The 17,199-nt window shown below is 41.9% G+C and overlaps 1 protein-coding gene across 3 annotated transcripts in view; it reads right to left on the reverse strand.

Annotated features, from left to right (window-relative positions):
• Positions 1–240: 240 nt before the first annotated feature.
• The window catches only part of ncalda (neurocalcin delta a), a 66,392-nt gene continuing 49,433 nt past the window's right edge, over positions 241–17,199 (reverse strand). For all 3 annotated transcript variants that reach the window (XM_071906067.2, XM_078287276.1, XM_071906068.2), the window contains 4 exons: positions 12,889–13,299; positions 5,705–5,810; positions 3,832–3,951; positions 241–2,770 (listed from right to left, as the gene is read on the reverse strand). In XM_071906067.2, the coding sequence (XP_071762168.1) occupies positions 3,854–3,951; positions 5,705–5,810; positions 12,889–13,266 (582 nt within the window). In that variant the 5' untranslated portion in view covers positions 13,267–13,299 and the 3' untranslated portion in view covers positions 241–2,770; positions 3,832–3,853. The remainder of the gene's footprint in view (positions 2,771–3,831; positions 3,952–5,704; positions 5,811–12,888; positions 13,300–17,199) is intronic.

Consider the following 17,199-nt stretch of genomic DNA (forward strand, 5'->3'; position numbering starts at 1 on the left):
CAGACTTAGGGAGCGCTTGATTTATATAATCATAAACACAAATCAAAGGCAGTGCAATCAGACTGCACATTTCTGTCACATATCTTTATATTCAAAGGCGTTCTGATATCTGATGATGTACAGTATGTTTTGCCCAGCCATAATCTGAAATCACAGGCAGTTTAATAAAGCGGTTCCTATTTAGACTTCTACAGCCTATATCCAGTTATGACCCTTTTGATATAATAGACTGTTAACATGACTAAAACTGCTCACATTACAAAATAAAACGGACACCACATCGATGCTAGAGCACAAAAATTGTAGATTTAATTCTTGCTTTTTAAAGTTGACCAAAAAACAGAATCCTGTGTTCAAAAACTACAGTCACTAAATACAGGATACCATACAAAACCTACAAAATGCAACAATTACAAACATTTTGTTCAACAGATAACAATTGTACAGTATAAATTTATACAATACTGTTTTTGTTTTTATTTGGCACTTGACCACAAGATGCTATTGTGTTTAACAGAAATGTTACACCTGACAGCTTTTTAAAAAATAATAGAAATACAATAAAAGCAATACATTGTGACAATATCATTGCAGTAGTTGTGATCCTCGGTTGTTTCGATGTCGGCGTTTTTTTTGTTGTTTTTTTTTCTTTACAAAACAGCAGTTATTCAACAAAAACATTCAAAACCTTTCCAATCTGAAAACAATTCAATAACTGAAACCTCTTATTTGAGCCCTGGGCGGCCTCAGTTACATTCAGGGGGAGGGACAGGTCCTGGGATGGGTTTCCCAAAAGCATCTTAGCAGGGAGAGCTTTTTTCACCTTTCAACAGTATTTTGTGACAACTGAGTGACGGGAAAGACGGGAGGGAGAGGAGACGAGGCCGTAAGCTGCACTGTCGATGTAACAAGTGTGTGCTATGGGCCACCAGGGTGCATCTATCTTCCGTTTGAATTTACTGGATGGTTTTGGGAAACCGGCACTGATGTATCGATGTGCGACCAGCATGTAATCCTTGTCTGTGCTACTGTCAATTGCATTCATGCAGTTTAAGTCTAATTTGGGTGTTTGAGGCTATTGCACATGAATCTCAGGAAAGGATTCATCTACTCTACTAGGCTGCGGCTCACGTCCCTGTAGGGGTTTGAGCACGACAGAAACTACACAGATGAACCATGATTTAATTATTCAGCTCAACCGAAACAGGAAAAGCACTCATCTATGACTGTACAGCATCCCCATTAAACAGCGCACGTCTATATGTGAGCTCAGATGTGTACAGATTGTTGTCCTCTGTTTTCCTTCCTAAAGCGACTCCTTGCTTTTGCTCTGTGAGGTTATTCATTTCAGTTCAACCATTAGATGTCAGCTTTGGCAGTCTATACGCTGTCCATAACACTGACTACTGGTAGCAATAAGGATGACAATACTAACATACAGAAGCTGGTACAGAGCTGGATGGGCAATCGACCATTAGCCACTGATATCCATAAACACACATATACACACATGCACATAAGTCACATGCATACGTGTTATTTACTCCACGCACTCCTTACCCAACTTGTCAACAACTGATTCAGCATGCGGCATTTAAAACATCTAAATCTGAATGTGAAGAAGCGTGTTTTTGTTCTTCACACCGTAAATGTCAAAAGAGAAACTGATTTGCATGCTTGATATCCCTCAACAGCTTAAATGAAACAAACAACTTTGTATTTCACAACATTTGTTCTGCAACTTGATTTTTAAAGTGGGTGATTGTTTTTGGAGAATGGAACATTCTGAACTATCTGAAATAACCGTTTTTTTTTTGCTTTACATATTTAGATGCAATTCAGTGTGTCTACACTGCACTCAAAGAGCTTTGAAATCCTTCAAAGGTTTGGCTACTTTTCTACTGTTTTTTCTGCTAGATGGCAGTTACACACTGCGACTCTAAAATTCTCTCAATTTCAAATTCGTAATGATATGAAAAACCCTTGGAAAGGACGATAGATAAAGGGATGCTTTTCATTACATCTGTGATACTTCACAAAATCAAACTATTAATGAGGCCGTATATGCATAGTAGCACAATATTAAGTCCACATTTTCTTCTTGAGTCTCGAAATCCCAGCACAAAATATGAATAAACGAGTGTGTCAAGTTTGCAAAAAACACAAACACACATACACATTCTCACAGTAGAAAAAAGAGGAAACTAAAAGCAGTTCTCTGTCCGAGCGAAGGACAAACTTCAAAAGTCCTTTCTGCAGGTTAAATAATCTCAACTACAGTATGTCCTGTCATTCAACACCATCATGTCTCTCTCTCTCTCGTTCTCTCATGCACACACTCTGTCTATGATACACATAAGAGTGATAGAGGGCCTGCGTCGCCCAGGCTGGAGCCTTGTAGGGCACAGAGAGCCAAGCAAAGACACCGATACAGACTCCAGTTTATATACACAACATACTGTTGGCCTTCTGCATTCTCTGACACGCCTATGGGAAAACTGAGGGATCCTTGTCAATTACATGGGGGTTGATGGCTTGGTGAGGGCTTTGGGAAAACCTTCATGTCTCAGGTTCAGTCTCTGCTGGGGTTTAGAGGGTCGGGATAAACGGGTCTGGGGAAAACTGGAGAATGTGGCTCCTGCGCCCATCTTTTAAGTCCTCAGTGCGTTTTGAAGGCCTTGTCTTCTTCATCGTCATCAGCTTCTTATTCTTCATCATCAGTCTGCTCCATAGTGGAGGGTAAGGGCTATTGGAGTCACCCAAAGAAGTACTGGAAAAGATAAGACACATACAAGTAGCTATGAATAGTAGCCTTTGATTGAAAGCAACAGGGCTTTGTTGAAAGGCATTCTGGGAAATGTAGGAAATCACTAAGTGAAGTACAAGTAGATGAGGCAGGCTGAGGGAAAGTGGGTACGCTTGACAACACTTCAACACTTCAACACGACTCTTCATCACATAATAACTCATGGAATGCAGTGAACATCACAGATTGATGATATCTAACAGTGTCAGAGTATCTGAGGGTGGATTTTTTCTTTAACAATGAGGCTGCACTAAATGATTTATGCTATCAAAGTGCATGATATCTGCCATTCCCATTATTTCCTAGGTAGTAGACTAACTTTATGTAAGAAGAACAAATTCAGCTACTCTAAAAAACTGTCTTTATTGGTACATAAAAGCAACGTGTTTCAGCAGAAAGCCTTCATCAGGGTTACATGACAAAGAGACAATGGATCTTAAATACCTTTCTAAAATGGCCACTTCAGTCAAAATAGCCACCTTAGTGAACTTTGACCAATCAGAAAATAGGTCAACAATGAAGCTTTAAACCTACTACATATAGGGTTACACACATAAAACAATTCCATTCATCCAAGATTAATGAAAAAACATAAGCATTAGAAACTCTAAAAAACATCATTCACATTAAAATCTTTGTTCGTACCATTATGGTACAGACTTTTAAATGAAAGATCCAAAATGCCTCTCTCCTTTTCCAAATGCTGTTACTAATCACTCCCCTTGTGGGTCAAGAGTAACTCTCAGTAGCAATAAAAAAGAAAGCTGAAATAGGTCCGGCCTCTTTAAAGTGTCTTTAAAATGACTTTTAGCATCCTCCCTCATGATAGAAGTTCTTTGTTCAGTTAACCGTTGTTTAAGAGAACATTAATGACAACCGATCATACATTTTCTTGTGTTTGATATCCATTCTCTTGCCATTGATTGAGCCCCCTGTTTGGAAATAATGAAAACTATGGCAGAAATCCTTTCAGCTCTATATTTTGGATAAGTTAAAAGATGGTGGAACAGGAATGTCTGCCTTACAGGTTGTGTTGATCCCCCTGGTTTAGAACTGTCCAGCACTGCTGGGGTCGCACTGCAGCAGCCGCACGATGGAGGGGTCGCTCTTCGCTCCTTTGATGAACTCCTCCAGAGACAGCTTACCTGAAACACACACAACATGAAGAGGAGACGGGGGAGAGGTTATCTTTGTGTCATTTATAATTCATTGGATAGTACAGAACAGAGGAACAGAAAAGACAGGGGAGAGACTGAGGCAATGACATGCAACACAGATTAAGAGTTGGAACCAAACCGGCAGTGAGCAACCGGCATCGCAACACTAATTAGCTGTGCTCTAATTAGCTAGCTTACTCATCCTACTGTGAAAATCTGACTTCAACTTCTCTCCATTATAGGATACCATAAGCTGTGACAGAGAGCTGCAGATGTCATTGCAATAAATTAACTAATGCCCCTTTAATTACCTAATGCCCCTTTAAGTGTAATGGGTGGGATTTGTACTTTTGACGCAAACTAACTGGTTCAAATGCGGCAGACAAGATCGGCCAATCCCCAAAAAGTTCTTGAATGAATATTAATGAAATCCTGATTTAAGGTGGGATACAATTCAGGTTGAAACTATAGAGTCCCTTCAAAAAAGCACCTTCACAAATCATAGTGTACAATTTTAAGACTGTTCTGAGGATGGTCCACTTCTCACCAAGAGGTGGCAGTATTGAGTTCTCTATTCCCCTTTCCACCCTGATTCTATTTTATACAGAATCAAGGAAGGCAGGAGGGCGCTCTCTCTCTCTCTCTCTCTCACACACACACACACACACACTCACACACAGTTCTGTTCCTCAGTACTCGTGATTCTCATCATGAGAACCAAAAGAAAGACAGCACAGTTCAATGCCCAGGAGGTCAATACACCCTTGCCTCTCTCTCTTTGTCTTGGTGTCTTGGTTTTGCTGTCAGTTTTCTCCCTGTGCTCCACCTCTCCCCTCATCCTCCCTCCTCTCTCCCTCTCCGCCTCCTCTTCTCCTTTCATTGTCTCTCCTCCAACTGCCTCCCACTCCTCACCAATTCCTCACTGTCCATCTCTCTATTCCTCTCGTCTCGTTTGGGTGAGTGTCTCCCGTGTTCAGGATGATAACTCAAGCATGTGTGTTGTCTGAGTATCTATATCTGCGAGTAACTGAAGTGTGTTGTGTGTGATTGCAATCCCGGGTCAGTGGTGGATTCTGTTGGCAGCGAATTGCTCCTACAGGCTGGAGGACTCTGTAAGTGCTTCAGTAACGGAGAACCAGTTCGGTGTGTACAATGACAACAGCTGCCAGCCAGCTAGTACACTCCAGCTCACTCGGCCAGGTGGTGGTGACATGCCATTCACCGCAGTCAGCTGAGCGACTGTGGTGGGAAATCTCTCAGAGATAACACTCACTATAAAGATGCCTGTTGTATCCCATATCACTGAGATGTTGTTTCAGAGCGGATAATAATCAACTAATTGATCAACAAACCAATTCTACCTTCACTTTTGAGTTCTTTGGGTATTTGGGTAGGCACATGAAGGAAAATTTAATAGGCCTTGCATTGGCAAGTCAGGTCATATCTTGGTGTCATTCAATATCTTCAAATGCCATAATTTACTTTGTCCCTCCTTCCCATTGGACCCAATGTACGGTATTATTTTGGGTCTATGAGAAGACTGTCTCCCAGTTATAGCAGGTACATTTTTCAATAGAGATATAGTTTTTTTCTTTGATATCAATTTACTCTTAAAACTAAATGCAATGCCTATGTGAGACTAGCACCACTTCATATATATCCAGTCAATATCACAAAGTAAATACCAAGTAATAAACCAAGCAAATATCAGATCCCTTATCAGTACATGAGGTTAGCCTACCGTCTCTGTTGGTGTCCATCTGCCTGAAGATCTTCTCTGTCCTCTTCTCGGGTGTCGACTCGTCCTCAGGCATCTTCATCACTGAAGATACCATCTTATAGATTGCCTACATGGGGACACGTAAATACATATCATCAGAGATAAATTCATGGACTGCTAAACCTTTTTGCCCAGATTTAAGAAACTGTCTCACTATGTGGCCCAGGCTAATATAAGCATGCTCTTGTTTTGAGGGGACCAACCAGAAACAGGCTGGTGACCCAGATCCGTTTGGATCCTGAGCCCTAGTTTAAGAAACACTTGATAAATGAATTGTGCACATTTACTGTTTCTCAAGATACAAGTGTCACAACTCAATAGAGGTCCATGGCCGTGGTTACACTTGTTATTTCAATGTGATTTTGGGGATCTGATTCTAAAGATGTGATTTTATGAGATCACATTACTCTGTGGTCACACTTATTACTTATTTCATTCTGTTTCTGCATTACATTTCCCTGCTCTCCATCTCTTTATATTGCTTGTATGCATACTGTGGCTAGATTAGGTCCAGACTAGAATTTCCATCACAATGTGAGTACGACCACTTATATATCTGGTTTTGAATATCCAATATTGTGAGTTAAATCCAATACTTCGGATTCATCCAAACCTTTCACATCAGGCGTCCTTCTGTAATTGGATGATAGATCTTACACTGAAACGACAAGTGTAACCATATCTTAAGTGTTAATGTTTTATGTGAGCCAATGTCCATTGGCTACACTTAATTATTCATTATCTCGTACACAAATTTTCAGGAATTCAGGAACAAACGTTCCTGAATTGGGCAACATTCCTGAATTGACCAGTTCTTCTTTCATTCATTCTTTTCTTCCTTCACTGTTGGTTCTGGTTTAATTTGTGCTGCAAAACAGGCCGAAATAGTGATGATCTGTACAAATGGCGCATGCACTTTACTTGTGTAGTTTGTATATTTGATTTTTACTATTCTTACTCATCCTGAATATTTATGAAATGTTAAAAAGACTTCATACTGTCATTGTTTCTGCAGTTCTTTATACTTTTCAGCTTGTGTAATTGTTGCTGCTTCTATTCAGCGTGCTGAACTGTGAACATTCATTCATTTTAGTCAAAGAAAAACGACAAGGCGCTCATTGGCTGACCTTGTGCTGCTGCGGCATGTGTGCTGCGATGGGCTTCACAAAAAACACCCTGTGCTACACCATATACAATGCACTCTAACACAGTGAAAGCCTAACAACTAACACACTAAGAGACACATGAAGGCAAACACACAGGCAAGTCATTCGCCAATATACAGGATCTTACGTAACGATCCCTTGTGCTATTTAATTTACTTATATAAATGACATTTATTTTGCTGTGTCACAAAGACAGAGGAAGGCGAGTCAGGATATCTACAGTGACTGTGTCTGTTCTCTGGTGGCACCATGAGTTTACACCCATTTAACATGAATCTATTCCAACATGCCAATTGGCTCCACTGCATCACCGTTCAATGATTATATTTCCATGGCTTAGGTAGAGAGAGGTGGAGGCAAACAAACATGCACACAATCATTCACAGACTATTTATCAGTGTTGTGTCTCCTCTCTTCCCTGTTGCATTTCAGGCTGTTTGGCAGTAAACAGTAAAATCACAGCCCACTCTCTCCATCTCTAATAAGGAGGAGGATTTGAGGGGAATGGGAGCTGACATGTGAACAGAGGAGAGCTGATTGTGATTACAGTGCAGTGGGAGCTTTAAATAGGCACTGGTTATGCCTCCTATTACATACTAGCAAGGCTGCTCAGCTCTGGGGTCACGGCGGAGCTGAGGAACAACCTGCAGCCATAGTTAATACCAGCCTTCAGTTCGGTCTACAGCGCCGTCTGTTATTAATTGAAATCCTTTAAATTGCTTTGAGTGTTTATTTTATTTTAGCTGATGCTTTTATCCAAGGCGACTGAAAATGAGCGCAAACGGAAGAATAAGCTTCACTTCCTAAATCCCAAAATTACAAGCAATCAATAGGATGTGCAAAGGTCAGGAGCTTATCGCCCTTTCATTATTCCTGTGACTGCAGAACGATCATAGAAGAGCAAAGCGCTGGGAAACCAAATACAATAAGAGACATAGAAGGGATGTTTTTGTCTCAACCCCATCCCCTTCTACAATGGCTTCCACTGCATGCTTCAAATACCTGAGTGCTTGATTTAACACAGCCAATCTTTCAGACAATACTATCACTTTTGAGGCTGTTAAAATATCAGGGGGTCCGGTGAGGTCCAGTGTGAAAAACCATTTCCAAATGTAGCCTGTTTTTATCCAGCCTGTTATTACCCAGGTCTGATTCTTTCTTCACCAATACCCAGGGAAACAACCCTCATCTCAACTGGTTTCTATCTTCTTCTCTCTCTCTCTCTCTTCCCACATGACACCCTGCCTACTGGTCTATCCTCCTGGCTGGTTGTCTGTCTGTATCTCCACTCTCACCTCCTACTTCGCCTTATGGCAGGATTCTCTTTATTTCTCTCAGTAATTCAACAGCGAACACTGCCTAGGCATTGTTCTGTCTCTCTGTCACCCATCCTCTCACACTCTCTCTCTCACACACACACACACACACACACACACACAGAGGCATCTATTCTTACATTTTCAACAGCATTACGCCAACTTTACAAAGCATTAATGGCCTAAGCAGCATCCATGCTGCAACCTGAATGCCCCGAAGAGAATAAAGAGGAGGCTCTTTTGTACGCGTTTTGTATTCCTGCAGCAGGGAGCTTCCAGACAAGACCACAACATCAGCTCCCGTGGAGCCGGAAACAGTCTGAGCATGAATAAGTGAGGACAGAGAGAGGGAGAAAAAGAAAGGAGGAAAAAAACATGTAGCTACTGAGCCTCAACTCTGGACTTATTACCTGTCCACTTATGGATCAGAGTGAGGGAGAGTGAGAAGGAAACCATCATGGAATTAATGTCCCGGTTATTACCTCACCACTACGCCTCAACCACATCAGATAATAGAGAGAGAGGGAGGGATGCAGGGGGGAGAGAGAGAGAGAGAGAGGGAGGGAGAAAGAGAGAGAGAGAGAGAGAACAGACAGAGATAGACAGAGTTGGAGAGAAAGAGAGGGGAGAGAGCAAGGGAGGTCGTCCACTTGTTGAGACTTATTGATGCAGACAGGGCCAGCTGAGCACTGTTTGAGTGGTCCTGCAGTAATAAACACACAAGCACACACACACACACACACACACTCTCTCTCTATCTCGCCTCAGCATCACACCAAAGGTGAATACGTTTCCCGTAGCGACTTTATTCACCCGAGCAGTGATCTATTCATCTACCTTCCTACTCTATTAAATCTCAGTAAATTACCACTACGAATGCTCTCCACCTCCTTCTCACCATTTGAGACAATGTACTTCCCTCCGCGCCCGCCTGCTCCGCTGAGATAGCGCCGCGTTTCAGATGGAAGGCAGATAGAGAGGTTAGACATCAACTATTGATGAGTGGATGAGACAGTTTTATCTTTCTCCCTGTGTTCAGGGTTTGTCATTATCTGAAGAAAATGAGCCAGGCTGGCTGCGATCCATCTCATTCAATTACTCCCACAGCAAGGCCAATTATGAGCATCACTAGCATTTACACACTCTCTGCAGGAGAGAGCATTAGCTAGCTGGAGTGAGCCTCAGCTCCGACACACTCCGGCGAATGGAGGCGAGTGTGAAGAGAAAACAGGGAGAGCACTGTGGGAGGAATGACAGGGTCCTTTGGGTGAAGTATTGGCAAATACTGTCCACAGTTATGGTGGTTTAGTGGATATTATCTCTTTAAGACAAAAAGCCCTGTGGGTTGAAACATAAACAAAGCCTAAAAACTGGGTTACATATTGCCATTTCACGATTGAAAGAATTATGGACTAGTATATGAAAATAAATCAGATTAAGGTAACAACAGCATAAAACTAAAATAATACTGAGCTCTACCAAGAGTTTCATCAGACCTGGTACAGGAAAATTCACTTACCACCCGTTTCTCAAGTACCAACATCCCTCCCATCTCCCCAAACTGAACCAGCAACACCTCAATATCAACGCTGCAGCTCGCGTACATTACGCTACATTCTAGCTTCATGAAATCCACTTGACTGCCAACCATATCTGACATATCTGACAGCTGGATGTCAGATATAGCTGAAGGTGGATATATCACACTGAGCAAAAGACCTCACCTAAAGACTTTGAGCTAAGGCAAAATTAACTTGAATGGTTACTTGCAGAAGTCGGCTCTACCTGAAAACTTTTCTCTTCAACCTGCTTTCTCTCTCTAGAGGTGGGTGGCTCTGAACCAGCAGTGAGTCAGCCAGCCAAATGGAGAGAGGGATAGATAGATAGATAGATAGATAGATAGTTAGTTTCTGCTCCTGCACCTCAAACCCTACAGAGGTTATTACAAAATTACATTACAAAAAAAAACAAAACATGAACTGGCATGTTATGAGTGGACCAACATTTCTGTGTTCAAACACAACTATCACTCATACAAACAAATTCACCCACTCACAAACACACACACGCACACACACACACACACACACACACACACACACACACACACACCCACACACTCTCACTCATTAAGGTACAGCTATTCTACTTAAAGTTTCAGACACTCTCATCCTCTTATTCACTCCAATTCCTGAACCCTTCAGAGAGCCAGACATGGGGATCTGAGTCATGCTTTCTATTCTTTTGTCCTCGGAAACAGCAACACCTTTTAACGGAGGGTGGGCAGACGGTTTATATCGACAAGGAGATGAAGAATGCAGCGGTGGGTTGGAGTCTGAATCACTGCAGTTAGGGTAGGGAGGCTAATTTAGCCTCCCTACCCTAGCCTAGATACGTGGGCAAATGCTTTGAGGCATTATAGATTCATATTTCCTGGGACTGGCTGTTGCATGAGGGACAAAATCACTGTGGTTAACACTGCGGATTGTACACAGGTGCAAATGCAGCATGAGAAAAAGGCTGTTAGTCACAGCAAAATTACAAGTCTACATTGCCTCAAAATGTATGCCATTGATATTCCCTAATAACTCTTCTCTGTTACTGACCCAAAGGAAAATATCAAACTCTTAATTCACCTTAGCAATACAGAAGAGGAGTTTGTTTGATGAGCTCACCTCTAAATCCAGCAGCACCATTAGTGAATCAGAGTATGCAGGGAGAGACTACAGCTGAATATACTAAAAATACAAACCAGAGCTCCCTGCATTCCAGTCATGAGTGAGATACTGACGACATTAAACCAGGAAGAGCACAAAGCCCGACTGAGCTTTCAAATTCCAGTTGAGCATTTATCCCACTGGGGAGAGGAGCTGTCATGGAGGGATTCCCCCTGGCCCGGACCCCACTTCCACTCTAATACATCACCAATTAAATTTAAATATGGATGATATAACACGACCACACAGGAGTCAGATAACATACATGGCATAAAATAACATCTTGTCATCATTAAAGTAAGTAATATTACTCTTTTCTGTGGTTCCTGGCCAACTAACTCACACATCTATCCATACACACAAGATGAGATTTCTGCTTAAGGAGAGGTGAAACTAGGTGAAACTGAAGTGGGACAAACTAGCAGCTGTTACAGAAATTTAGAGAAAGAAATAAGTGTGAGGGGAGGGGTCTCTCTCTCTCACACACACACACACATGCAGAAGGTTTGTTTACATGAAAAGCACTTCAGCAGGAAAAGCCACCCCCACTCCCACTTTTCCCTCATCTTGTTTTTCAGGTGAACTGAACACCGCTGTACAGCTCAGATAACGGATGTCACTTTTCCATGGCTGCCCCCCCCCCCCCCCCCCCCCTCATCCTTCTAACTGCAGGCCTGCTGAGTCTGCTACAAATGGTGACAAATGGTGTTCTGCGTTATAAAAATAAAGGAATCAATCATTCTTCCAATGGAAAAATCAATCTCAAATGATCAGGGCTGGGTTTCCCAATTTTTAATAACATGACATTTACCTTTATGAATTACAACAGGTGAAGAGGGCTTTTTACTCAGTCAGTGATTAAATATGAACGTCCCTCCTCGTCACTCCAGTGCTAAGCTGTTGAGTCTGCTGGAGAGACAAATGTTGTTGTTGGCTATAAAAAGAAACTGATCGCTCTCTCTACAAAATATGCTAATGCATGTACATAAAACATGCATGCATAAACAGGATAATGCGAGACTTAAATGTCTGAGAAAACTAGAAAGACTGTCTTTGTCTTTGGTTCCATTTGCACCTGGTGATAAAGTCCCGGAGCAGATGGAAAACCTATCCAGATTCTGTTTAGATGAGGATAAAAGCCACATTTAAACTGAAGTAAACATGACATGTGCCTGATTTTTCCTACCCTACCTCCATAGGCAGGTTAAAGACATCAGTTTCCAATCTTGGATGTTTTTACTCTTGTCTTTACGTGTGGCTTGCTGCCCTATCTAGACAATATCTAAATGCATCATTTATTTACACTGGCATTTTAATGCCAGCAGTAAATGGGTAACTAGACAAAAAATCTCAATCAATCTTTACAGAAATCCTGTGTTAGTCGGAGGCAAAGCTTAATTTGTCTGTAAGGCCCCCCTCCCTTCCTGCGGAGTAGAATTGTTCGTCCTCCTGTTCTTAAAATGCCAGCACTGTTTTTCATGAGAGTCTCATAAAGAGAGTGTTATGGATACAGTGGTGGTACCGTTTATGCTGTTTATACAACGGTGTTTAACAATCACTGCCCTGGTCAGTGTTACAGTTTGTGTATGTGTCACCTGATGGAAATTCAGGTCAAAAAGAGCATTTGAGGTATCGTGAAATAGGAATTCAGAACATACAAGTGCCATTTGTTAGCCTTGTTAACCTTTTTTAATGTTAATGTAATTTACTTCCAACTTACACGATTGAAATAAACCCCAGAGCTTCTTGCATCATCTCTTTTAAATGTTCACTCATACATCTAAGCCTAAAGCTGTTATGTTACCTTTGTTTTTTACCTCATATATGAACAGTAGAATGAATATTTTACTGTATTCCAGCCAGTGGAAACCACTGTCAGTTCAATATAAGTGTCCATAGAGATACACTGAGCACGATGCATCCATCCACCCAGCATGCGCACTCACCTGCACAATCTCCAGCATCTCGGCCTTGCTGATGTACCCGTTCCCGTCCAGGTCGTACATACTGAAGGCCCATTTCAGCTTCTGCTCCAGCTTGCCGCGCGACGTCACGCTCAGCGCGATGATGAACTCCCGGAAGTCTATCGTCCCGTCGCCGTTAGCGTCGAACGTGCGAAAGACGTGCTCGGCGAACTTGGACGCGTCGCCGTAAGGGAAGAAGTTGCCGTAGATCTTCTTGAACTCCTCCATGGACAGGTTGCCGCTGGGGCAGTCCCGCAGGAAGCCCTTGTACCACTCCTGGATCTCGTGCTCGGTGAAGTCGGTGCTCTCCAGCAGGTCCTGCATCACCTCAGGACGGAGCTTGCTGTTCTGCTTCCCCATGTCTGTCGGTCCTGTCAATCACTCGGCTCACAGCTGGGAGGAAGAGAAGTGACAAGAGTATTGTTTTAGGCTGTGGTAAACATCGATAGACAAATGAACATTTTACAGTGTGCAGCACAAAAATATGCATGTCTGCCCTAATTGATCTCTTGGGTCCCAGCTGAAAAACAGAGAGATTAAAGGAAGACAACTGTTTGTCTTAGACATACAAAGAAACACACATAATCATGTATAGACCAAATACTTGAACTACTTGAAGTGTACTTGATTTACTTGACAATTGACACTTATATAGCCTCAAAATAGCAGGATCACTGGCTGAATGGGTCAAATTCTCGGCTCATTTTAATCTGTATGGCCGATCCAGTATCATACAAATCCCTTACAAGACCCGTACTATCACCATAGCACCGTATTCATGTTGCTACACCATCAGTAAGCCTACATAACAGCACAGTGGGCTGCTCTGCCTCAAAAAGAAGTCTTACTTACATAAAGATGGAGTCAAATGCCCCACTTTTTACTGCTTACAACAATGTATTCCTGATTGTTGTTCGTGTCCCCAAAGGAATTACTTGGATATTCATATTTGTCCTCTTTTCTGCAGTCAGAAGTCATAACAAATGGTCTGACAGCCACTCCTTTGAGACACAAGTTTTGTGGTATAATATGCCCATTAAATTCTACTTTATAAGATGTTGGAAGGGGGAGGGGCTCTGTAACAGCTTCCACTGGGTATTAGCTGAAGAGAAAGCTGCTGCGTCCTCAGGTGGCCCTACTGAAGCATGAACAAAAAATGTAAGCAAGCCTTCTTTTCAGAGTTTACTAGCTCACGTTTATCAGAATTAAAAACACTCCATTCTTCCGAACTGATGGAACTTTCCGTGGAAAACAGATCACACTGAGTACACACAGCGCCATATGCCCTACACGGATTTAACTAGTCTATAAAATCTCTTGTGCACACATTCAGCTGAGGCTTAGATGCATATTGAGGGAGCTAAAAAAGGTGGCGCTGTCAAACGGCGTTTAAAGTTGAGCTGCTCTACAAACAAACCTTCAGATTCATAATCTCTTGAGTAATCATTTCTTAATTCTCTCCCTGGCATTGCCATGTCAGTGCTTGTGGTGCAGATCTTTATGAAATGGAAAAAGCTTTACAACCCCCTTTGCAAAGAGTGTGTGCAGTGGATCACATCTCCATGCAAAAATTTGAAATCTAAAGTTAACACAAAATAACAACAATGAGTCATCAACATAGTTGAGGCAAAATTTACAGCCATATATTCTTCTGACAATATAAAGGTCAAGTGTCCATAAAAATGACTCTGGAAGGAGTGCGTTTGCTAGCTGTCATGTTGACTGATTGCTTACTTGGAGGTGTCAGACAAGAGCTAAGAAAGGATTTGATGACCCGGATATTCAGGTCATAAAACACCTCAAGGAACAGCCTTTCAACAGAGCATTCACAACTTGTTTGACTAGTAACTATTGACTGTTTCATAGCTGCATAGCTGTAATTAATTTACGACGCTGATGCATTAGGATGGCCAGCAGGCATGAAGTACATTAATGGTATCAAACTATCATTTTAAAGTCACAACTAAAACCTGATATTATATTATCATGTATAGATCAATGCATATTGCTCTTGTGCAAACTCCCCTTCTGATGAGAGAGACAAAGAGATAGATAGATAGATGGATAGATAGATAGATAGACAGACAGACAGATAGATAGATGGAAAGGGAGAGAGAAAAAGATAAGAACAGAGTGAGAGAAAGAGAGATGAAAAGGGACAAGAGAGACAGTAGAAGACAGTTCTGTCAGTCTGTTTTCTATCAGTCTGTTTGGTGACACTGAGAGCTACAAACAGGAAGTGCCTTCTCCTGGTCTCAGTGAGATTGTCTTCTCAGAGAGAAGAGACTCTCTCTCTCGAGACTGTCTGTAACCATGCTCTGTGTGTATGTGTGTGTGTGTGTGTGTGTGTGTGCTCATATATGTGTTTGGTCTGTGTGTTACCATATCACAGTAAATTATCTTACAACCATATAAGACTAAATGGAAATGAGTTTCCCATAAATAGCAATCTCACTGTTACACCTGTGCTGAGTGAAGCCAGTGTTTGTGTTGAGTTTATATCCTGTATATATTCAGTCTGTATGTGTTTATGTCCAGTATGTGTTCAGCCTCTGTGCAGTGGCCTGCTGGCCTTGCCTTGGCCTTCAGTCTGAAAAGGGTCAGGAAATGAGTCCCTTGTGTGTTCAAACTAGCAAGGTCCTTGAATACAACCTTGCTAAAGGAAACCATAAAAAATGACTGCAACCGCAGCAAGTTTCTCTTTCACATCCCTGAGATCATGTCCTCCACATTGTCTAGTTAATTCCTACAATCTGAGATTGAGAGAAATGAGACAGGAGGAGTGAGTGAGTACTCGACATTTAAAATCTACCGACAAACCAAGTCACATGGATCCAAAAAATAGACGTCCTGTACTCAAGGTCCAATCAAGGCTACCACTGAGTAGAAATTCCACACTGTAAGCAAGGATATTTGAGAAGTGATAACTTATCAGAGTGGAGATTTATCTACTTTCACAGCCTGATGGAAAAGCTCAGGCTAAAGCTTTGCCTAAAACACAGTGAAATAACCAGCCAGGCGGTTAATGCTGCAGAACAGCTTCATCATGCTTTGGTAAACATGATGATGAAAACGGCTCTCATGGCTGGGTGGAATAAAATCATAATCAAGGGGAGCCATCACTTGAGAGGCACATGAATGAATGGAAAAGTGATTTTTGAAAGGCATTATTTTTTACACTATCGCCTCAATAAGATTTTGTTTACATCTATCACACACTCTTGTTTGCTCAGCCATACTGAGCAAGGCAAAAACTGCTTAACATTTAAACAGCGCACTGCAGCACATCGATAATAAAGTAAGGGGAAAAAACACAGTAGTAGATAGCAATATTTAGCAGGCAGTATGAATATCGATAAGAACAGAAGATAACCTGGAGACTGAAATCCAGAGTACCAGCGGGGAAAAGATTCTCTGAAGGGCATGTAGACGTTAGCCAAGATAATAATACTATATTTGGAACAAGGTGTTTAATCTGCAAGCAAAACCTAGGCTGCTGATAAAAGGTTAAGAAGTGCAAACAAATTACAAACTTAAAAAGTGGATGCTTGTTCAGAACAGCAAAATAAATTGTTGGTGTGTAATAATGAGTTTATCCTCTCCACAACAAGTCCTTCACAGTTCCTCAGGCAATTCCCGAGGATCCTGAGGCTATTTAGACGTTAAATTTAACTGGTGGTTACTAAGACGGTCTTCTGATGAATCCCCATTTGGCACAAGCATCATGATGTTTTCATCAGCCTGGGTCCTGTGACTACACATTTAAAAACCTCTGGCTTTAGACAATTACTGCACTGACTGCTCTTTAAGGTGCTGCAACAGCAACTGACCCTTTGAGGGATTTCATTTCCAGGCCGTCGCCAAGCTCTTGACTAGTGAAATCCACAACCATGACCCTGTCCCCTGCTATAACACACTCCACATACACACACCCCCACACACACACGAGCTTGATTACTGACCCACTCTGCCCTGTCACCTGTTATGATACGCTCTACTTCCAGTCTGTGCATACACACACACACACACGCACACACACACACACACACACACACACACACACACACACACTCTAACGGAACCCACTCTACCTTGTCACCCCTAATGACATGCTCAGTCAACCAATAGCTGGCAACCCACTTGTGTGATGACATGGATTTTATTTTCAGCTGCTCTTGTGTGTGCATGTGTGTGTGTGTGTGTGTATGTGTGAGAGAGTGTGTGTTGAAGTGCTACTGTGTGCATATTTCAGATTGATAGCAGATGACATGTCTCTCATTCAGTCAGGTTCCC

The sequence above is a fragment of the Centroberyx gerrardi genome, chromosome 12, assembly GCF_048128805.1.
Source record: "Centroberyx gerrardi isolate f3 chromosome 12, fCenGer3.hap1.cur.20231027, whole genome shotgun sequence".
NCBI lineage: Eukaryota > Metazoa > Chordata > Actinopteri > Beryciformes > Berycidae > Centroberyx > Centroberyx gerrardi.